The sequence below is a fragment of the Mobula hypostoma genome, chromosome 1 (assembly GCF_963921235.1).
Source record: "Mobula hypostoma chromosome 1, sMobHyp1.1, whole genome shotgun sequence".
NCBI lineage: Eukaryota > Metazoa > Chordata > Chondrichthyes > Myliobatiformes > Myliobatidae > Mobula > Mobula hypostoma.
The window spans coordinates 133,167,139-133,190,857 of NC_086097.1; the positions used below are offsets into that span (position 1 = coordinate 133,167,139).

General features: G+C 42.8%; 1 protein-coding gene across 9 annotated transcripts in view; it reads left to right on the forward strand.

Annotated features, from left to right (window-relative positions):
* mbpb (myelin basic protein b) overlaps window positions 1-23,719 on the forward strand; it is a 189,474-nt gene that overhangs the window by 68,355 nt on the left and 97,400 nt on the right. For all 9 annotated transcript variants that reach the window (XM_063055832.1, XM_063055818.1, XM_063055823.1 and 6 more), the window contains one exon: window positions 12,219-12,288. In XM_063055832.1, coding sequence (XP_062911902.1) covers window positions 12,219-12,288 — 70 coding nt within the window. The remainder of the gene's footprint in view (window positions 1-12,218; window positions 12,289-23,719) is intronic.

Below are 23,719 nucleotides of genomic sequence, written 5' to 3' on the forward strand. Positions count from 1 at the left end.
ACATTTGTGTTATTGATGGAACCTATATATTGACTGTCATTTTCTACTGAAGCCTTCATGACTATTCACCATCTCTCAAGGACTCTTTTAAACAGACATTTATGACTTGCGGCTGCTTACCTCGGTAGCTCTGTTTCAAATTTTGCATCATAACTTTCCAGAAAAATATCTAGAAATAATTTGACCATCAGACGTAGGAGTAGAGTTAGGCCTTTTGGCTCATCGTGTCTGCTCCGCCATTCAATCATGGCTGAACCATTTTTCCCTCCTCAGCCCAACTCCCCAGTCTTCTCCCTGTAACCTTTGATGCTGTGGCCAGTCAAAATCCTATCAATCTCCAACTTAAGTACAACCAAAGACCTGGCCTCCACAGCTCCCTGTCGTAACTAACTCCACAAATTCACCACTCTCTGGCTAAAGAGATTTCTCTGCATCTGTTTTAAATGAACACCCCTCTATCCAGAAGCTGTGCTCTCTTGTCCTCGACTCCCCCCACCGTGGAGGATGTCCTTTCCACATTGCTCTATCTAGGTCTTTCAGCATTTGAAATGTTTCAATGAGATCCTTCCTCATCCTTCTCAATTCCAGCAAGTACAGGCCCAGAGCCATCAAACGTTTCCTCCTATGATAACTCTTTCATTCTAGGAATCATCCTTGTCAACGTCCTCTAAACCCTCTCCAATTCCAGCATATCTTCTCTTAGATGGGGAACCCAAAACTGTTTACAATACGGGAGGGTAGGCCTCACCAGTGCCTTATAAAGCCTCAGCATCACATCCTTGCTCTTGTATTCTAGACCTCTTGAAATGAATGCTAACATGGCATTTGCCCTCCTCACCACTAACTTGACCTGTAAGTTAACCTTTAGAGTGTTCTGCACAAGGACTCCCAAGTCCCTCTGCATCTCAGATTCCTGGATTTTCTCCCCATTTAGAAAACAGTCGGCACATTTATTTCTACGACCAAAGTGCATGACCATGCGTCTTTCAACATTGTATTTCATTTGCCTCTTTCTTGCCTATTCTCCTAATGTCTAAGTACTTCTGCACCATCCTGTTTCCTCAACACTACCTCATCTCCATCAATCTTCATATCGTCTGCAAACTTGGCAACAAAGCCATCTATTCCATTGTCTATATCTTTGATATACAGCATAAAAAGAAGTGGTCCCAACACTGATCCCTGTGGAACACCACTAGTTACTGGCAGGCAACCTGAAAGGATTCTTTTATTCCCGCTCACTACCTGCTACCAATTTGCCAATGCTTTAACCATCCTAGTAATTTTTCTGTAGTACCATGGGCTCTTAACTTGGTAAGCAGCCTTATGTGGCACCTTATCAAAGGCCTTCTGAAAGTCCAAATATACAACATCCACTGCAAGCCCTTTATCTATCCTACTTGCAATCACCTCAAAGCATTCCAGCAGGTTTGTCAAGCAAGATTTTCCCTGAAGGAAGCCATGCTGGTTTTGTCCTATCTTGTCTTGTGTCACCAAGTACTTCCTAACCTCATCTTTAACAATTGACGCCAACATCTTCCCAAACACTGCGGTCAGGCTAACTGGTCTATAATTTCCTTTCTGCTGCCTTCCTCCTTTCTTAAAGAGTGGGGTGACATTTGCAATTTCCTAGTCTTCTAGAACCATGTCAGAGTCCAATGATTCTTGAAAAATCATAACTAAGGCCCCCCACAATCTCCCTACCATTACCTCTTTCAGAACACTAGGTTGCAGTTCATCTAGTCTGGATGACCTTTGTACCTTTAGGTCTTTCAACTTTTTGAGCACCTTCTCCCTTGCAATTGCACTCACTTCTCTTCCCTCACACCCTTCAGTACCTGCTAGTGTCTTCGACAATGAAAGGAAATTTGCTGGGTTAGATCTATCGTATAGATGTAGGTTGTCAGTCACTTTGTGAGTGGTGTACATCGGCTGCAGGGAGCACCATTCAAAATGTCCTGCACTTAGTTGCGCCAGCCACTCCAGCACCCAAATAAATGAAGAGGAACTCGACTGTAATACAATCCTTAGTTTCTTATTGCATTTGTACCTGTACGTTTTTGTTTATGCTACCCCACATTCTACCCTATCATAGTCCTCCCCTTTGGTTCATTCATCTACTTCTTCTCCTCTTTCCCCCCCCCCCCCCCCCAGGGACTGAGTACTGCAGAATAGAAACTGGCCCTTTGGGCCATCTAGTCCATTTTGAACTATTATTTGCACCTGAAGCATGGCTCTCCATGCTCCTCCCAAACACATACTTATCTAACCATCTTTAGAATGTTGTTAGCAAACCCACATCCACACTTCCACTGCTTGTTCCACACGCCCACCCTCTGGGTGAAGAAGTTACCCCACGTGTTCCCCTTAAATATTCCACCTTTTACCTTTAACCTATGAACTCAAGTTTGTCTCACTCAGCCTCAGAGGGTAAATGCAACAGGCTTTTTTCCAATCTGTACCCCTCATGACTTTGTGTACCTGTATGAACCAGCCTCCCATGTGGAACCTAGTCAAAGGCCTTGATAAAGTCCATGTAGTCAATGTCCACTGCCTTTCATTCATCAGCTTTCCTGGTAACCTTCCCGAAAAACTATAAGATTGGCTGGAACTGACCTTCCATGCCCAAAGCCATAGTTAACTACTCTTAAACAGACCCGGTCTATCCAATACTTTAAATATCCTATCACATAGAATACTCCCTTTCAGGGCTGCTTACTCATTTTAACTCTCAACTTTTCCCTTGATCTGTCTAATGAAAGGTAATCAGCTTGAAAAATCTTCTCCATAAACACTGCCTATCCTGTTGAAGATTTCCAACACTCTTTTAAACCATCATGAAAGGATGCAAAAGAGGCCTGGTGTGAGCTATAATGAGCGGTTGGATAAACTTGTATTTTTTCCTGAGTGCCTTAAGCTCAAGGGAGACCTGATAGAGGTTTATAAAAATTATACGAGACATAACCTTTTTCCAAGGATAGAAACATCAAATACTAGAGGACATGCACTTAAGGTGAGGGGAAAGGGGAAGCTTAAGGGAGATGTGCGGGACAAGCTTTATTTAAACATGCCAGGTACCTGGAATGGGCTGCCAGAGTTGGTGCTGGAAGCAGATGTGGTAGCAGCATTGAATAAGTTTTCAGGTAGGCTTACGAGTATGGAAGGATATGGATCATAGGCAGGCAGACTAGATTTGACTTGGTTTAGTATTGTGTTCAGCATGAATATTATGGGTTGACCTATCAGTATCGCTGACATCTTAATATCACTGACATGTGTCATGGAATTTGATTTGCAACAGCAGTATAGTGCAATACAGAATTATTATGAATTTCAATGAGAAATGTAAACAAATTTAAATAATTAATGCAAAGAGCGAAAATACTGAGGTAGTGTTCATGGGTTGTTCATTGTCTGTTGAGAAATCTGATGGCAAATGGGTAGAAACTTTTCCTAAAATGAGTGTTCAGGTTCCTGTTCCTGTGCTGTTCTATGTCCTATTTTGCTTTTGCGAAACAATGTCAGTGTCAAAGGCATATAATATAGAATCAGGCCCTTCAGTTAACTATGTACATTCTAACTACTAAGTGCCCATCAATGATGATTTATTTAACAGCCTTTTTTTGCTTGGGCAATTCAAGTGTCTTGTTAATAAATTATCCACACTCATTTCCCAACCTCCTTCAAATCAGCTAACAGCAAGGCAAGAACCTGGCAGCCTTCAGCTTATCTTCCTGGGTACTTTGTGTGGCAGTAGAGTGGAACTTGAAGTCCTAGAGTGAATGATTGCTTCTGCACAGTGTTTTCATTTCAAATTACTTGTTAATGCAGTGGGTGGCAGTCTTTTCCAGCATTTCTAGTTTTTTGAGTTGGCTAACTGTGTATGTTTTTCTTCAACTCTCTAAAGTGACTGCACTCACAACAAAGTGGCAATGAGGGGCTTGTAAAGAAGGAGATGGAATTTGCAGCATACAGGAAATCAGTGAGATATAGTTTTGTTTTGAAAAGAATTTAAAGTAGCACTTTATTTTACAAATAGAAATTTCACACCTTACTAGATTTATGAATATAAGCAATAAAGGGTTTACTTCATATAATTTGTCATATATTTCAGCAGATCAGATAATGAAAAATGTTCCTACAAATATTAGAATGTTAGGAATAAATTTCATAGCTTGTGTTTGTTCAAAGGCTTTCCACTCTTGATATTGCAGACAGACTTCTTAAAAAGCAAGTTTGAAAGATTATAATTTAAATTTATTATTTTAAAAATTGCACTTTCAATGATTAACCATTTCTTGTTGAGATGTAATGTCTTGTAATTTCATTATTAGTACAAAATAAAGTCATTTTTAAATTTGCACTAACCAGGTCTCATTCAAAATTCTACTCGTATCAGGACAAAAAATCTGAATTGCAAACTTCAAATTAAGAATATAATTTGGATCAGATATTAAGCTGAAGAGCCCTTCTGCACCCTGTTCAGCTTTCTTTAGCCATTGCTTTCAAGGTCAGGCTTGTCATCTGACTGTACATATATACAACCGAATGAGGCAACGTTACTGCAGACCACAATACACCTACAAAACATGTATCACACATAGCACATAGAACAAAATATTACCATAACTAGGTTAATAAAATATATGTGGTGCACAGCACAGGTAAACAACTGACTGTATTATAATGAGACATCAGTGGTGGCAAGGCGTTCTTAGTCTGAACCTGAGGGAAGGAGCTGTTACCCAGTCTGGCAGTCTTAGTCCTGATACGCCTGTTCCTCTTTCCTGACAGTAGTGGGTCAAAGAGATTGTGGGATGAGTGGTAGGGATCCTTCGACTACAACGCTCCCAATATGTATCATAAATAGGGGGAGGAATACACTAGTGTACTTCTTGCCAGTTTTTACTATCCTCCGTAAGGTCTTGTGGCCTGACGAGTTGCAGCTTCCGTACCAGACAGTGATGCAGCAGACAGGACACATTTGATGCTTCTGTAGAACGTTGTTAGAATGGACATGGGGGAGTCTTGCAGGCTTCAGTATCCTCAAAATGTAAATGCTCCGCCCTCTTGACTAATGAGGTGGCATTATGGGTCCAGGTTAGGTCATCCGTTTAAAGGTCAAAGTAAATTTATTATCAAAATGTATAGGTGTCACCATATAGAATTCTGAGATTTATTTTCTTGCAGGCATACTTAGTAAATCCAAAAACCACAATAGAATCAATGAAAGACTGCACCAACAAGGCAGACAAACAACCAATATGCGAAAGACAAAAAAATCTGCAAATACAAAGGGGAAAATACTAACAATAATAAAAAAATAAGCAATAAATAGTGAGAACATGAGATGAGTCCTTGAAGGTAGGTTATTAGATCAGTTCTGCGATGGGGCGAGTAAAGATAATCCCCTTTGATTCAAGAGCCTGATGGCTGAGGGGTGATAACTTTTCCTGAACCTGGTGATGTGACTCCTGATGTTGCTGTGTAGTCTTCCTGATGGCGGCAGTGAGAAGACAGCATGGGTCCCTAATGATGGATGCTGCTATCCTGTGACAGCGCTCTATGTACATATGCTCAATGGTGGGGAGGGCTTTACCTGTGATGGACTGGGCCGTATCCACTACTTTTTGTAGGATTTTCCATTCAAAGGCATTGGTTCATCAGTCAATATTGGTGCATCAGGCTGTGGTGCAGCCAGGCAATATACCCTCCACCGCTCAACTTGTCAAAATTTTAGATATCGTGCTGAATCTTTGGAAACTCCTAAGGAAGTAGGGGTGTTGTTGTGCTTTTTCAGAATGGCACTTTTGTGCTGAACCCAGGACAGATCCTCTGATACGATAACACTGAGGAATTTAAAATTGCTGACCCGCTCCGCTTCTGGTCCCCTGATGAGGACTGGCTCATGGACCTCCAGTTTCCTCCTACTGAAGTCAATAATCAATAACAGTGTGTACACCAAAGATCTTTGTACTCTTCACCCTCCACGGCAGAGCCATTGATGTGCGCCGGAGAGTGGACGACCTGCACCTTCCTGAAGTTCGCAATCACCTCTTTTGACCTGTTTATGTTGAAACTCGGGTTGCTGTTCTCACAACATTTGACAAGCCTCTCTGTCTCCTCTCTGTATGCCGGCTTGTCGTCGTTGCCGAGGCCATCCAGTGCATCAACAGCAAACCTGAGGTTTGAGCTGGACCCATGAGGCAACAGTGTGAAAGGCTGCAGGCTGAGTATACAGCCCTGGGGTCACCGCTGCTCAGCATGATGGAGCTTGAGATGTTGCTGCAACTCGGACTGATTTGGGTGCTTTCATCAGGAAGCCCATAATCTAGTTACAGAGAGGCGTGTTGGGTCTCAACGAGGATAATTTGCCCACCAGCCTCTGAGGGGCGTATTAAATGCTGAGCTGAAGTAGAACAAGATCCTGACGTACAAGGCATTGTTTTCTGTGTGGGACAGAACAGAATGGATCATCAGTGGGTGAGTTTAAGTGGTAGCAAACTGGAAAGGATGATTCCTAAGCAGCGTATGAACCTTTGCAGTGAGCAATGATTTGCCCTGGCAGTGTAGTGTTCAATCATAGTAACATCATCAGTGCATTTTCTTATGTCGCCTGTCACCAATCCCACATATTCATCAATATTGATGTGATGATCAGCCCCTCTCGCCAGGTCCTGGAAACTGATTTGACTTGTTTAACCAGTGGTCTGTATGCAGGGATTAGCAAAATGGATATGTGGTCCATAAGGAATACTTCCTGTTCCTCTCCCCTCTATCATCAGATTTAAATCCAGAAGCTTCCTACCCAAGAGTGCTGTGGGAGCACCATTATCATGGGGAATTTGGATGTCCCTAATCCCATCTTGTATTGGCAGTATTTCTGGATTATCGAGAAGTATTGCCAACTTCCCAGTCAATGCCCAGTTCCTAGGATTGCCTGGAAATTGGTCATTCACCTCCAGAATAGCAAAACTTGAAAAATCAGACAGTATTTGTCTCCCAGCTTACCACTGAAAGTAGATCATCTTAACATTACAGGCCATCCCCAAGTTAAGAAAACTTCACTTATGGACATCACAAATGAAAACCCATAATATTAAATTAAAGCAGAAAGAGTTTTCTCTTTTAGTAAGTCTTTTTATCTGTATTGTGTGCTTTTGATGGCATTCGTTACAATACTGTGGAAGTATGGTTACCACATTACGTGATTTTTGTATGTCTTCTGACTCATGGATATAATCGTCTGTAAAAACAAGCTATTTGTTACAGAATAGCTGGTGTTGTATCTGATGGTTTTTTTTCTGCATTGCAGTCTTTAAAATATTTTAAAAGCAATAAAACACTTTATAATGTCCTTAAAACAAGAAAGTTGCTGGAGAAGTATAAACCTTTTGCATATTGATTTGGCACAGTGTCATGGAGGCATAGTTATACAGTATGGAAATTAACCCTTCGACCCAACTGTTTCACGCCAACCAGCATGCTCCTTTTAGGCTAGTCCCCTTTGCCACCATAACCTTCTAAACCTTTCCAATCCATGAACCAGTCCAACTAATATTTAGAAGTAGTTATTGTACATGCCTATACCATTTCTTCTGGTAGCCCATTCCATATACGTTTGTACATACCACCTAAAATGTTAGGAGATAGAACAATACAATGTAGTATAGGTCCTTTGACCCATACATCCAAGTTTCCCTGGATCCCATGCCTCCTGACTGTCTGAATGAACCTACCATAGGGAACTTTGTCAAATAGCTTAATAAAATCCATTACATATCATCCACTGCTCAACCTTCATCAATGTGTTTTGTCACTTCCCCAAAGAACTCATTCAGGATGATGAGGCATGACCTGCCCCTCACAAAGCCATGCTGATGATCCCTAATCAGACTATGCTTCCCTGCAAAAGCCTGTAAATCATTTCTCTAATTCTCTAATAATTTGCAGCGGCGACGCCGGTGGTGATGTCTGTTATTTGTCAAGTAGGGTGCCGTGCACAATCCTGATTTGATGGAGACGGACGTGAGAGCATGGAGGAACATCTGGTGAAACTTCTGAAATGCCTGCTTCGTTGCTGCTGCTACTGTGTGATCCAGAATCTCCGGAGGGGAAGGCCCCGAGTCCTCGGCTTTGCTTGTTGCTCTGCGGCCGGGATGGGCTCAAAGCGCTCGGCAGAGGATGGTGTTCGGAGAGGCTGTGTCAGAGGGCTGGTCGGAAGCTCGAAGTTTTTGGACGGACACAGAGTCCACTGTGGTCGAGTGCTTCCAATGGTGCTGCATCAGCAAGTTTGCAGCGCTTGGAGGTTCATGGCAGGGAGAGTTTCTCCCTTCTACCGTCTGCGTGAGATGATGAGGCTATCGGGACTTTGAGATTTTTTTTACCGTGCCCATGGTCTGCTCTTTATCAAATTACAGTATTGCTTTGCACTGTTGTAACTATATGTTATAATTATGTGGTTTTGTCAGTTTTAGTCTTGGTTTGTCCTGTGTTTCTTGTGATATCATTCTGGAGGAACATTGTATCATTTTTTAATGCATGCATATCTAAATGACAATAAACGAGTGCCCTCATAATCTAATCTAAGTATCCTCTGAGAGGCTCTTTCATGTCCACAAAATCTCATATCTGTTCCCCTAAATATTGTGACCTCTGTCACTACTGTTCTGCTTTTGTTTCCTCCCTTCTGAGCCACAGAGCCAGACACCTGGTTGCTTCAGCTTCCCCAGGTAGGTCATCATCCCCTCCCGCACCCACCCCCCCATAGTATCCAAAGTGGAATACCTCTTACTGAGGGGAACATCCATAGGGTTAGCCTGCACAATCTGCCTCTTCCCTTTCCCTCTCCTGACAGTCATCCAGTCACCTGCCTCCTGCAGCATGAGTGTGATTACCTTCCTGTTGTTCCAACCTCCTATCCCTAAGCTCCATTCAGCTCCAGTTTCATAATATAGTCTGTAAAGAGCTGAACGGAGATACACTCCTCACGGGTTTCCCAGTGTTCACACATCTTGACAAGGTACCCCGTGCAAGGCTAGTTGAGAAAGTAAGGAGGCATGGGATCCAAGGGGACATTGCTTTGTGGATCCAGAACTGGCTTGCCCACAGAAGGCAAAGAGTGGTCGTAGACGGGTCATATTCTGTATGGAGGTTGGTGACCAGTGGTGTGCCTCAGGGATCTGTTCTGGGACCCCGTCTCTTCAAGATTTTTATAAATGATCTGAATGAGGAAGTGGAGGGACGGGTTAGTAAATTTGCTGATGACACAGGTTGCGGGTGTTGTGGATAGTGTGGAGGGCTGTCAAGGGTTACGGCGGGACATTAATAGGATGCAAAACTGTGCTGAGAAGTGGCAGATGGAGTTCACCCCAGATAAGTGTGAAGTGGTTCATTTTGGTAGGTCAGGTATGATGGCAGAATATAGTATTAATGGTAAGACTCTTGGCAGTGTGGAGTATCAGAGGGATCTTGGGGTCCGAGTCCATAGGACACTCAAAGCTACTGCACAGGTTGACTCTATGGTTAAGAAATCATATGGTGCCTTGGCCTTCATCAATAGTGGGATCAAATTTAGGAGCTGAGAGGTAATGTTGCAGCTATATAGGACCCTGGTCAGACCCCACTTGGATTACTGTGCTCAGTTCTGGTCGCCTCACTCCAAGAAGGATGTGGAAACCACAGAAAGGGTGTAGAGGAGATTTACAAGGATGTTGCCTGGATTAGGGAGCATGCCTTATGAGAATAGGTTGAGTGATCTTGGCCTTTTCTCCTTGGAGTGACAGAGGAAGAGAGGTGACCTGATAGAGGTGTGTAAGATGATGAGAGGCATTGATGATGTGGATAGTCGGAGGCTTTTTCCCCAGGGCTAACATGGCTAGCACAAGAAGGCACAGTTTTAAGGTGCTTGGAAGTAGGTACAGAGGAGACATCAGGGGCAAGTTTTTTACACAGAGTGGTGAGTGCGTGGAATAGGCTGCCGGCGACTGTGGTGGAGGCGGATACAATAGGGTCTTTTAAGAGACTCCTGGATAGGTACATGGAGCTTAGAAAAATAGAGGGCTGTGGGTAACCCGAGGTAATTTCTAAAGTAAGTACATGATCAACAGAGCATTGTGGGCTGAAGGGCCTCTATTGTGCTGTAGGTTTTCTATGTTTCTATCTTGCAAGAGGCACACCTCTGACCTGGGATCTATTCTCACTGCTCTAGCTAGGCACTAGTAGAGAAAGAAAGAAAAACCTCATCCTATCCTCTGACTCACCTAGCCAAAGCCTTCTGAGCCAAAACCTCATTTCCCCACTCTAACTCTCTCCCTTGACACTGTGGTTATATCTTCAATTGCCCTTGCCACTGCCTAATAACTCAAGCGATCTGAAGCTCGATAGAAAGTCCCAACAGGCCCCACTCGCTTTTAAGTTCTGGCCTCTAAACTCAAGTAAATGTTGCTCCTCAAGTTTCTCTTAAAACTGTCCCCTCTCACCTTAAACAATGCTCTTTAGGATTTTCTTCAACTCTGAAGTTGTTACTCTTCAACCATCAGGTTCCTGAACCAACATGTATAACTTCACTCACCTCGACACTGAACTGATCACGGAACACAGCCTATATCCTTACTTTCAAGGAACCTCCAATTCATGTCCTCAACATCATGTATTTATTTATTATTTGTATTTCCAGTTTGTCTTTTGTACATTAATTGCTTGTCAGTCTTTGTGTCTAGCTTGTCATTAATTCTATTGTATTTTTTTTGACTGTGAATGCCTGCAAGAAAATGAATCTCAGTGTAGTATATAGTGACATGTACATACTTTGATAATAAATTTACTTTGACCTTTGGAAAAAACTGCCTTCAGCTTGTATGTGCCTCCAGCGGTGGTATCGATAATGATTTGGCAGGTAGCTTGACTTATTTTCCAAGTTAATGCAATAAACTGCAGAGTTGTTGACTCAGCACAGCACATTACAGAAACCAGCCTCCCCTCCATGGATTCCACCAGTTACGTTTGTAAAGCTGCCAGCATAATCAAAACCCCACCCAGTCCGGGGAATCTGTCTCCTTCCTCCCCCTTCCCCAGGGGCAGAAAATGCAAAAGCCTGAAAGCCCATATCACCAGGCTCAAGAACAGCTCCTGTCCCACTGATAAGAGTTTATCAAATGTCCCCTATTATGATGAGGATGGGATGTTAACCTCACCATTATATGGCCTTGCACCTTACTGTCTGTCAGCACTGCACTCTGTAACAGTAGCACTTCATTCTGCATTCTTTTACTATTTTACCTAGTACTTTACAAGGATGTTGCCTGGATTGGAGGGCGTATCTTATGAGAATAGGTTGAGTGTACTTGGCCTTATCTCCTTGGAGCGATGGAGGATGAGATGTGACCTGATAGAGGTGTATATGATGATGAGAGACAATGATTATGTGGATAGCCAGGGGCTTTTTCCCAGGGCTGAAATGGCTAACGCGGGGGGGTGGGGGGGGTGGGACACATAGTTTTAAGGTGCTTGAAAATGGGTATGGAGGGGATGTCAAAGGTAAGTTTTTCAGAGTGGTGGGTGCGTGGAATGCACTGCTGGCAACGGTGGTGGAAGCAGATACAATAGGGTCCTTTAAGAGCCTCTTGGAGAGGTACATGGAGCTTAGAAAAATACAGGGCTATATGTTAGGGAAATTCTAGGCAGTCTCTAGAGTCGGTTACGTAGTCGGCACAACATTGTGGGCCGAAGGGCCTGTAATGTGCTGTAAATTTCTGTTCTATATTTACCACCTCAATGCACTGTTATAATGAATTGTACTGTATGAACAGTGTGCAAAACAAGTTTTTACTGTACTTTAGTGCGTGAAAGTAATAGACCGATATGCTAATTATTTCTAGCAATTTAATAAGGCTGTATAAGATACAGTCAACAATGCTCGTAATCAAAGTTGCAGCAGTGCTCCTGATTAAAGCCGGGAAATTCAGCAGCATGCAGTGACTGGATGATTAAATGATGTATATGAAAATCAGCACAGTCACTTACGGTCTCTAGCTATAATCTGAAAATGGGATTAGGCTTGAAGCTTATTGGATGCAAGAATAGTAGTTTGATTATATGTAGACCTTTTTTTATTTAAGCGCAGGTAACACTTTCTCATTACAGTGGAACCCGCAACATTGTCTTGAAAGGTTCTTAACTTGGGTTTTGCTTCTTAAAATTATTATCTTATATTTCAGTCTGGTGCATCCACAAAAGCTAAAGGTCAGGCCATGAAGACGGACCAATCAGAGGACAACGAAGTGTTCGGTATGTTCAAAACTCAATTGGGTAAAACCCTCCAGCAAATTAATTCCTAGCCTATTTATCATTATAGTGCAAAAACAAGGCTATTTGCCTCCTTGTGCCTACAGTAAATCATTGATATGAATGAATTTGGAATAAATATGTTTTGTTCTATCCACTTTTAAGTCATAGGGATGCTGCTGGTTCCTACCCACAAATGGTGTTGGCCAGGCTTGAGTATAGAATAGGATTCAGCTAGAGTTGGATGCAAATCTCCTGGGCACATAACAAAGAACATTGTGTACTTTTTTAAAAAATTTAACAAAAGATTATACTTATTTTGAAATATTGTTAACTTAAGGAAAATATTTCATTGGGCAAATCTAATGGTTTAATATCTAAAAGAGCATCCCATGAGAACTGGCAGCCTTTCCACAACAGTCGCTTTTCTTGAGGAACTTGTCCATTTTCACATCTTCCAATTTCAGTCAGGGAGCAATTTCTGCCTGTGTGTAAAATGGAGAACTAAAATCTTGAACCATTTCCTGTGCCATTTGTTAATTAGTCATTTGATGTCATGGGAAGATGTTCCAAATCAGGCTGAAACACTCCTGGTATCAACAATTCATATCTGGGAGAAAATCAGATGTCTTAGTAAGGTTGCTCAGCACAGCATAGCTCTCGCCTTTGTGTGACCACTGCCAACCTACTCCACCTGTGCCAACTCGCCTGCGTTATCTGCAAGGTGCCTGCCTTACTGAAGACACAAGATCATAGAATCATTGAGTATCACAGCACAGAAACAGGCCCTTCAGCCCATTTAGTCCATGCCAAACTGTTATTCTGCCTAGTCCTATTGATCCACACTTGGACCAAAGCCCTACATACTCCTCCCATCCGTGTACTTATCCAAATTTCTCATAAACGTTGCTATTGAACTGCATCCTCCACTTCAGCTGGCAGATTGTTCCACACTCGCACCACCCCGTGAATGAGGAATCTTCCCCTTAAATGTTTACCTTTCACCCTAACCTGTGACCTCTAGTTCTAGTCTCACCCAACCGCAATAGAAAAAGCCTTATCTATACCTCTCAAAGTGTTACATACCTCCATCAAATCTCCCCACCCCACCATTCTCCTATGCTCCAGGAAGTACAAGTCCTAATCTATTCAAATTTTCTGTATGACTCGGGCTTTCAACAACATCCTTGTAAACTTTCTCTGCACTCATTCTATCTTACTAATTTCTTTCCTGTAGGAAGATAAGATTCTACAGGTGGCATGAATAACAATATTTGTTGGAAATGCTCAGTATTTAATCGGAGAGAAGTGGATATCTTTATAGGCTGTTGCTCTGAACACTAACTAGCCCTATTTTTGTCTCCATTTGTGCTTCCTGACCCACTGAGTACTTCCAGCAGCTACTGCTTCTCCACGTTCAGTGTTACTAATGCACAGAGAGAAATACTAATATTAAGAGCAAATGATGTCAAATCGAAGCAACTCCTTCATGAATGTGAACCAGGATGTACCATACATAAGAGGAATGATCCCTCTTCACTTTGCCACTATCAAAATACTCAATGAAGCCCACTAGTAAAGTAAGAAATTCTGCAATTGTTTTGGGAAAAATAAACTTCCATAGACTGTGCTAGATAATCTAATTAAAATTATGTTTTTTTTGGGGATTGAGAGTAACCAGGAGACAGGGAAGAACTTGCTTGTTCCTTGAAGTAATTTGGAGGAATCTGTTGTCCACCTGAGAGAGGGGGAGAACTGGACTATGGTTTAACTTAGATTCACCTCAGATATAAAGATGTATGAAAGTAATATTATCATTGGATTTGTTTTATTATCGTCACGTGACAAGATGCATGCCATTAGACAGATCATTCCATACATAAGTACACTGAGGTAGTAAAAAGAAAACAAAACGCAGGATAGTGTTGCAGCTTACAGAGTGAGTGTTTAGTTATTTATTAAGATACAGCACAAAACAAACTCTCCTTCAAGCTGCGCTGCCCAGTGATCTCCCGATTTAAAGCACTTTACAATTACCAATTAACCTACCAACTGATACATTTTTGCACTATGGGAGGAAACCAGAGCACCCGGAAGAAACCCACACAGTCGCAGAGAGAATGTATAAACTCCTTACAGCAACGGCGGGAATTGAACCCAGGTTACTGGGACTGTACACTGTTGTGCTAACCACTGTGATAGCATGCCAGTGCAGGTACACGGAGTGAGGACCAAAGTGAGGTAGACTGGGAGATCTTTAGCTCATGAGATGTCAGCTTAAGGGTCTGATAACAACCGGATGGAAGCTGACCTTGAGCCTGTTAGTACTTGTTGTCAGGCTTTTGAAACCTTCTGTATCTTGTCCAATGGGAGAAGGGAGAAGTGAGAATAGCCATGTTAGGAAACATCCTTAATAATGTTGACTGCTTTCTAGAGGCAACGCAGACTGTAGGCAGAATCACTGATGGGAAGGTTGGCTTGTGTTTGGACAGGGGTGGGTTCAAAGCTGTGCTTTCTTGCAGTTTTGAGCAGAGCACTTGACATGCTAAACTGTGATGCATCCAGGTAGAGCCTCTGTAAATATCAATAATGCTTAATAGGAACATGCTGATTTCCTTTAGACTTCTGAGAAAAAAGATGTGTATGTCTGCTTTCTTGGCCATAGCTTCAAAATGGCAGGATCAGGACACGTTGGTGATTTTTTGTAAATTGAGATACAGCTCAGAATAGACCCTTCCAGCCCTTCAAGCTGCACCACCCAGCAACACCTGATTTAATCCTAGCTAATTATGGGACCAATTAACCTACTAATCAGTATGGCTTTGGACTGTGGGAGGAAATCTGAGCTCCTGGAGAAAACCCACTCACTCCACGGGGAGGATGTACAGATTCCTTGTGGTTGACATTGGAATTGAATTCCAAATTCCATAGCCCCAAGCTGTAAAAGTGTCCCTCTAACTGCTGTGCTACCGTGGTAGATGTGTTATGTGATGTTTACACCTCAGTATTCATCTTCTTCGAGTCCACCTGCCACTTTGCTTTTTAATTTCATCAGTGCTTTTTCCAAAGTCACTTTGTATCAGCCCACAGTCTCATTCCTCTTGCAGGTCATTCAGTCTGCCGAGTTCATCCACTTGAAGTTGTCCTTTCTCTTTTGAATAACACAGTCGTTTAGACAAAATCAAAAAAGGTGAATAAGGATTAACGGTGTTATATTTGAATGTGTGCAGTGAACAGAATAAGGTAAATGAACTTGTAACACAATTACAGATTGGCAAGTATGTTAATGTAGGCATCTTTGAAACATGGCTGAAAGAAGATCATAAACTGGGAGCTTAATGTTCAAAGATGCACATTGTATCAAAAGGATAAGCAGAAAGGCAGAGGGGGTGGTGTGGCTCTGTTGGTAAAAAATGAAATCAAATCATTAGAAGAGACGACATATGGTTAGAAGGCGTTGAATCATTGTGGATATAGCTAAGAAATTGCAAGGGTAAAAAGAACCTGATGGGAGTCGAATACAGACCCCCAAACAGTAATTAGGATGTGGTCTACAAGTTACAATGGGAGATGGAAAATGCATGCCAAAAGGGCAATGTTACAATAGTCATGGGGGATTTCAATATGCAGATAGATTGGAAAAATCAGGTTGGTGTGGGATTCCAAGAGGGGGAGTTTTTAGAATGCCTGTGAGTTGACGTTTTAGAGCTGCTCGTGGTTGAGCACACTGGTGGATCAGCTATTCTGGATTGAGTGTTGTGCAATGAACTGGAATTGATAAAACAGCTTAAGGTAAAAGAACCCTCAGGGGAAAGTGATCATAATATGAATGAATCCACCCTGCAATTTGAGAAGGAGAAGCTAAAGTCAAATGTATCAGTATTTTTTTCAATGAAGTAAAGGAAATTGTAGAAGCATGGGGGGGGGGCTAGAATTAGAAAAGAACACTGGCAGGGATGATGGCAGAGCACTAATAGTTGGGATTTCTGGAAGGAATTAGGAAGGCACAGGATATATACATCCTAAAGAGGAATAAGTATTCTGAAGGCAAGATGACACCACCTAAAAGCCAAAGAGAGGGCATCTAATAGAGCAAAAATTAATGGGAAGTTAGAGCGTTGGGAAGCTTTTGAATACCAACAGAAGGCACCTAAATAAAGTCATTAAGAAGGTAGAGATGGAATATGAGAGTAAGCTAGCCAATAATATTAAAAAGGATTCCAAAATTTTTTTCAGGTACGTAGAGTGTGAATTAGAGGCGATAATGGATAACAGACCCTGGAAAATTGTGCTAGAACAATAGTAATAGGGGACAGGGAAATAGTGGATGAATTAGATAAGTATTTTATATCAGTCCTCACTGTGGAAGACACTAGCAATATGGTGGAAGTTCCAGGTATCAGGGGTCATGAAGTGTGTGAAGTTGCTATTACTAGGGAGAAGGTTCCTGGGAAATTGAAAGGTCTGAGGGCAGGTAAGTCACCTGCACCAGATGGTGTGCACCCCAGGGTTCTGAAAGAGGTGGAGGAAGAGATTGTGGAGGCATTAGTCATGATTTTTCAAGAGTCACCAGATTCTGGAATGGTTCTGGAAGATTGGAAAATTGCAAATGTCACTCCACACTTCAAGAAGGGAGAGAGAGAGAAAAAAGGAAACTGTAGGTCGGTTAATCGGACCTTGGTGGTTGGTAAAATGTTGGAGTCGATTGTTAAGGGTGCAGTTTCAGGGTACTTGGAGGCACCTGATAGAATGGGCCATAGTCAGCATGGTTTCCTCGAGGGAAAATCTACCTGATTGATCTGTTGGAACTCTCTGAAGAAATAACAAGCAGGATAGACAAAGGAGGATCAATTGATGTTGTCTACTTGGATTTTTCAGAAGGCCTTTGACAAGGTGCCGCACACGAGGCTGCCTAACAAGCTGAGCCCAGGGTATTACAGGAAAGATTCTAGCATGGGTAAAGCAGTGGCTGATTGGCAGGAGTCGAAGTGTGGGAATAAAGGGAGCCTTTTCTGGTTCGCTGCCAGAGACTAGTGGTGTCCCACAGGCGTCTGTGTTGGGACCGATGATTTTTACCTTGTTTGTCAATGATTTGGATGATGGAATTGATGGCTTTGTTGCAAAGTTTGCAGACAATACAAAGATAGGTGGAAGGGCAGGTAATTTTGAGGAAACGGAGAGGATGCAGAAGAACCTGGACAGATTAGGAGAATGGGTGAAGAAATGACAGATGGAATACAGTGTCGGGAAGTGTATTGTCATGCACTTTGTGCCTCAGTTTAGTTAATCCTTTCATTCCTTTTGCCAAAGGGACTTGGGAGTACTTGAGCAGGATTTTCTAAAGGATAAATTGCAGGTTGAATCTGCAGTGAGGAAAGCAAATGAGATGTTAGCATTCATTTCAAGAGAACTGGAATCTAAAAGCAAGGATGTAATGTTGAATTTATAAGGCGCTAGTGAGGCCTCACATGAAGTATTGTGAGCAGTTTTGGGTCCCCTTATCTTAGAAAGGTTGGCTGAAACTCGAGAGGGGTCAAACAAGGTTCATGAAAATGATTCCATGATTAAATGGCTTGTGATATGAAGAGTGTTTGATAGCTCTGGGCCTGTATTCACTGGAATTCAGAGAATGAGGGGTGACCTTATTGAACCCTATTGAATGGCGAAAGGCCTAGATAATGTGGATGTGGAGAGGATGTTTCCTGTGGTAGGAGTGTCTGAGACCAGAGGAATCAACCTCAGAATAGGCGGGCATCCTTTTAGAATAGAGATGAGGAAGAATTTCTTTAGCCAGAGAGTGGTGAATCTGTGGAAACTGTTGCCACAGGCGGCTGTGGAGGCCAAGTCTTTCTGTATATTTAAGGCAGAGGATGATAGATTCTTGATTGGTCAGGGCATGAAGGGATACTGAGAGAAGGCAGAAGACTGAGGCTGAGAGGAAAACTGGATCAACCATGATGAAATATTGGAGCAGACTCAATGGGCCAAATGGCCTAATTCTGCACCTATATCTTGTGGTTTTCAGAAGAAAATGATAATTCTTTCTCAGCTGTTTTGTACATGTCTCCAGCATGGTCAGGGTGTTGCTCCAGATCATTGTATTGTGCAGAGCATCAAATGGGATTGGTGTAAATGAGTACTTGATGATGAGCATGGAGTTAGTGAGTTGAATAGCCTGTCTCTGTGCCGTATGGCACCGTTGAAAGCATGAGGAAGTTTCACATTCTGACCTTAACCCAGACCCACGTTCTCCCATACTATTTTATGTTCCTACTGAACCTGGAAATCTGGATCTTAAACGTTCCCCATTTCAACCAACTCGCATACATGTTGTGCTAATTAAAATATTTGAAGGTGCTTATTGTGTTAAACTTGTAACTAGTACAATATCTATCTCGCCTGTAGAATGGTGAAAACATTACCTCGCAACACACACAAAATGCTGGAGGAACTCAGCAGGCCAGGCAGCAGCTATGGAAAAGAGTACAGTCAACATTTTGGGCCGAGACCCTTCATCAGGACTGGAAAAAGGATGAGGAGTCAATAAATAAGTGGGAGGGGGAGGGGAGGAAGAAACACAAGGTGACAGGTGAACCCGGGAGTGGGGAGGGTGAAGTAAAGAGCTGGGAAGTTGATAGGAGAAAGAGATACAGGGCTGGAGAAGGGGGAATCTGATAGGAGAGGACAGAGGCCATGGAAGAAAGAAAAGGAGGAGGAGCACCAGGGGGAGGTGATAAGGTAGGAGAGTGGGGTGGAGGCATTACTGGAAGTTTGAGAAATCGGTGTTCATGCCATCAGTTTGGAGGCTACCCAGATGGAATATAAGATGTTACTCCTCCAGCCTGAGTGTGGCCTCATTGTGGCAGCAGAGGAGGCCATGGACTGATGTGCCTGAAAGGGAAGTGGAATTAAAATGGGTGGCCACTGGGGGATGCTGCTTTTTCTGGCAGTCGAGCCTAGGTGCTCGGCAAAGCAGTCTCCCAGTCTGTGTCAGGCCTCACTGATACACAGGGGACTATACCAGAGCACCGGATACAGTAGATTACCCCAACAGTCTCACAGGTGAAGTATCACCTCACCTGGAAGGACTGTATGGGGGGCCCTGAATGGTAGTGAGGGAGGTGGTATAGGGGCAGGTTGTAGCACTTGTCTGGTTGCAAGATTAAGTGCCAGGAATAGGATGAGTGGGGAAGGACAAATGGATAATGAAGTCACATAGGGAGCAATCCCTGTGGAAAGCAGAAAGTGGGGGGGGGGGATGTGGAAGATGTTGTGATGGGATCCCACTGGAGATAGCGAGATAGCGGAAGTTACGGAGAATTGTGTGTTGGACGCAGAGGGTGGTGGGTGAGGACAAGAGGAACCCTATCCATGGAGGGGTGGTGGGAGGGTGGGGGGAAGGTTGACATGCGTGAAATGGAAGAGATGCAGTCGAGGGCAGCATTGATGGTGGAGGAAGGGAAGCCTCTTTCTTTGAAGGAGAACATCTCCTTAGTTCTTGAATGAAATGCCTCATCCTGAAAGCAGATGTGGTGGAGATGGAGGAACTGAGAGAAGTGGATGGCATTTTTATAAGTAATAGGGTGAGAAGAGGGATAGTCCTGGTAGCTCTGAGAATCAGTGTGTTTATCCTAGACACCAGTAGATAATTGTCTCCAAGAGATCACGAAAGTGGAAGGAGGTGTTAGAAACGAACCAGGTAAATTTGAGGGTAGGGTGGAAGTTGAAGGCAAAGTTGATGAAGTCGCTGAGCTCTGTATGGGTGTAGGAAGCAGCACTAATGCAGTCCTCGATGTAGTGTAGGAAACGGGGAGCAATACTAGGGTAGGCTTGGAACTTGGACTGTTCCACGTAGCCAACAAACAGCAGGCAGAGCTGGGACCCATGCAGACCTTGTGTTTGAAGGAAGTGGGAGAAGCCAAAGGAGAAGTTATTAAGAGTGAGGTAAAATTTGCCCCTGTCTTGACCTCTTGTGGCTGAGTTGTCTTAGTCTTGGAGAAAAACTAATTATGAATGATAAAACTGCATCCTTCCCTTTGATCTAACATTAAGCTTGGCCTTTACCCTGAGAAAGCAGTACTTTGGCCATTACTTCACTCCTCCCCTTATTCTTTAGTTGAAACAGTTTTCACTGTTACATAATTAAAGCTCTGAATTGCATTCCAGGTGGTGAAATGTAGTTAATACTTCTGTAAATTTTCAAGTGACAAGGTAGTTCAGTAGATAAAACATTCAGAATATGATGCATAGCTAGGAAAGTAAATGTTAAACCTAAATCTTCCCAGTGTCTGCTCTTCTGTTGAAACAAACTGCCACTATACTCACATGCAGTAAAACGTGTAAACAGCCAATTGTTGTGTGTTTGTATTTCTAAAACCGCCTTGGGAAGTAAGCTATCAATTTTGGCAGGTTATTGTGAATCCCATAGCTGAGTGGAAAACTACAAGAAGGCAAACAATGGTATCTCTGAATGAGTCAACCATTGAGTTTCGGAGCTTGTACTTTCACACGTCGTCGGTTCTCTTGAAACAGTCTGGAGCGCTGCCCTTCTGAGCCAATTACAGTCACAGATGCAGCACAGAACTGGGGTCTTCAGCTCACCGGACCTATTAGAATTAATCCTATATCAGTCCCATTTTCATATTCTCCACACATTCTTAGCAACCCCCCCCCCCCCAGATTTTGCCACTCACCTACATACCAAGGACAATTTACAGTGGCCAGTTAACCCCTCTAACCCCTCTATCTTCGGGATATGGGGAAAAACCAGGGCACCGGGAGGGTAAGAGTACTGTACAGACACAACGTGTTGGACTCCACACAGACAACAGCTAAGGTCAGTTTTGAACCCAGATCCGTGGCATTGGAAGGCTGTGGCTCTGCTAGCTAAATCATGAGAACACATTGTATCTTGTATCGATGCCTGGCTCCTGTTAATGTAGGTAGCGTTAGTCATTTGCTGTGTTGGTATTTCTATGCTTGTGGGAGGAGAGAAGCTGTATGATTTTGTAACTAGATCGCTCAATATTCTTAGCCAGGAGTGTGTAGGTTTTGGAGATGTGATCCTCTCTAATTCCTCACCATTATACTTGTGTTCTGCAACAAAAATGAGGCCACTGGCTAGTTTACAGATCTGTGACATAATCTCGATTCTTTATTAGAGGCGTAATTTAATGCAGACAAGTGGGAGATACTTCACTTTGGGATGACAAACCAGGGTACAATTTACTCAGTGAACAGTAGGGCACTGAGGAGTGTGATGGACAGAGGGATCTGGAAATACAGATCCATAATTCTTTAAAAGTGCTGTCACAGATAGAGCTTTTGAATTCATGAAGAGCGTTGGCACATTGGCCTTCATAAATCAAAGTATTGAGTACAGGACTTGAGATGTTATATTGAAGTTGTATAAGACATTGGTAAGGTGTAATTTGGTGTATTGGGTGCAGCCCTGGTCACCTACAGGAAAGATATCAATAACTTTAATAGAGTGAAGCAATAATTTACAAGGATGTTGCCAGGATGTGAGGTCCTGAGTTATGGGTTGAATAGGTTAAGACTTCTTTCCCTAGGACATAGGAGAAAGAGGGGAGATTTCATAGAGGTATGCAAAATTGTGATGGGTATAGATATGGTAAATGCAAGCAGACTTTTTCCACTAAGATTTCGTGAGACCAGCACTAGAGGTCACATGTTAAGGGTAAAAGATGAAATATTTAAGAGGGAACTACTTCACTTGGTTGCAAGAGTGTAGAACAAGCTGTCTGAGAAAGTGATGGATGCACATTTAATTTCAAGATTTGGGAGAAAATTCGATAGGTGTATGGATGGGAGGGGTTCTGGAGGGCTATGGCCCAGGTGTAGGTTGATGGACAAAGCAGAACAATAGTTCACATGAACTAGAAAGGTCAAGGGGTCTTTTTCTGTGCTGTAGTGTTCTATGACTGTATAAGTAAGAATTTAGTGGGAAGAAATTATTTATGTTAATATCAAAGAATAATCACTATGTATGTGGCTCCTTTTTACAGGGCAAATCATCTCAATGCTTCACAGACATAATATGACATCAAGCTACAAAGGGAAATACTCGAAGCAGATTATGAAAGGTTTATAGTTACAGAGGGAGCAAAGTGGCTTAGGGAGTGTACTGCTGAGTTTATGATCCTGGTTACTGAAGGTGAGGCCTACAGCACAGACTGATTTAAGTTTGCAGATGATCGGGTGGCATTGGAGGTTTTCCTTGTAGACTGAGCTACTAGTGGTTTAGGCAGGTTAAATTATAATATTTCAAAGACATTGGGACTATTACGTGAGTAGGGAAGGTTCAGAAGGAGTGGGCCAAATGTGAGCTGGAGGGTCTTGCTCAGGTAAAGGCAGAAGTTTGGCTTTATTTGTTGTGCATACATCGAAACATACACTGCTTCATTGGGGCAGGGGACTGTTACTGAGCAATTTTTAACTAACATCAGTCACGTGCATGCCATGTGGCTGTTGGACACTATACCCTGCCTAGAGCAAATGGTTTTTAAATAGGGTCAGCTGAATGTATTTGTGTTCAAAAAGCAGTGCTTTTTATCATTGATGGTTTGCGAGAAATAAGCATTAAGAGAATTCAGAACCGTTTTGCTCAATGTGGTTTCAAGCATTCAGACTTGGAGATGCCAGAAACAGCCGGGAGTGAAAATGAAACAAGTTAGGAACTATGAAGAATTTGAAGGTATCGACAACCATCTTGAATGTTACCTTTGGTCCCCCACCACACGCTCAGCTGTCACCTCTGGCTCCAAGTAGGTGTTTGCAAATGACAGGTGGGCAAAACCAGGTGAGGGTTGCCGATGGGTCTGGTGCTAGGACAGACGTGTCCCTATCTCACCTGAGTATGTGAAGTTGGCTCCAGCAGACTGAGCAGATGAGATCCAATGGCCAGGAAGGTGGTTCTGCAGCACTATGTGGAGACCAAAAAGCATGACAGGGCACGGAAGAAGTGATGGTCATCCAGTGCAATCAGGGAAGACCCCAGTTGTGACATCTACTCGTCCCGCTGGACCTAAACTTTTGAGATCGAGAGAGTGGAAGTGATCCAGAGCAATGGCTTTTCCACTTTTAAAAACTCTCCTATGCAAGTTTCTTGTCGTCAGTTATGACAGACAACCACCAGTGGTAATGTTAGTGTTCCAATTTGTTCTGTAGTTCATTTAAATACATAATTCATAACTCATTTAAAAGGTTTTTAATGCTTTTTTTAACTATTTCCTTGAAATATCTGCGAATTTGGGCAACCGCTTAACTGGGCCAAAATATACTGGTCGCGCTGTGCCCCAATTCACTAGAATCTACTGTATTCCAAATCGTACTGGTCTGCAAATTGGAGGGGGAGGTCGCAGGTGGTCGTGTTCCCCTGCACCCGTTTCCCTTGTAGTAGAGATGCTGGGTT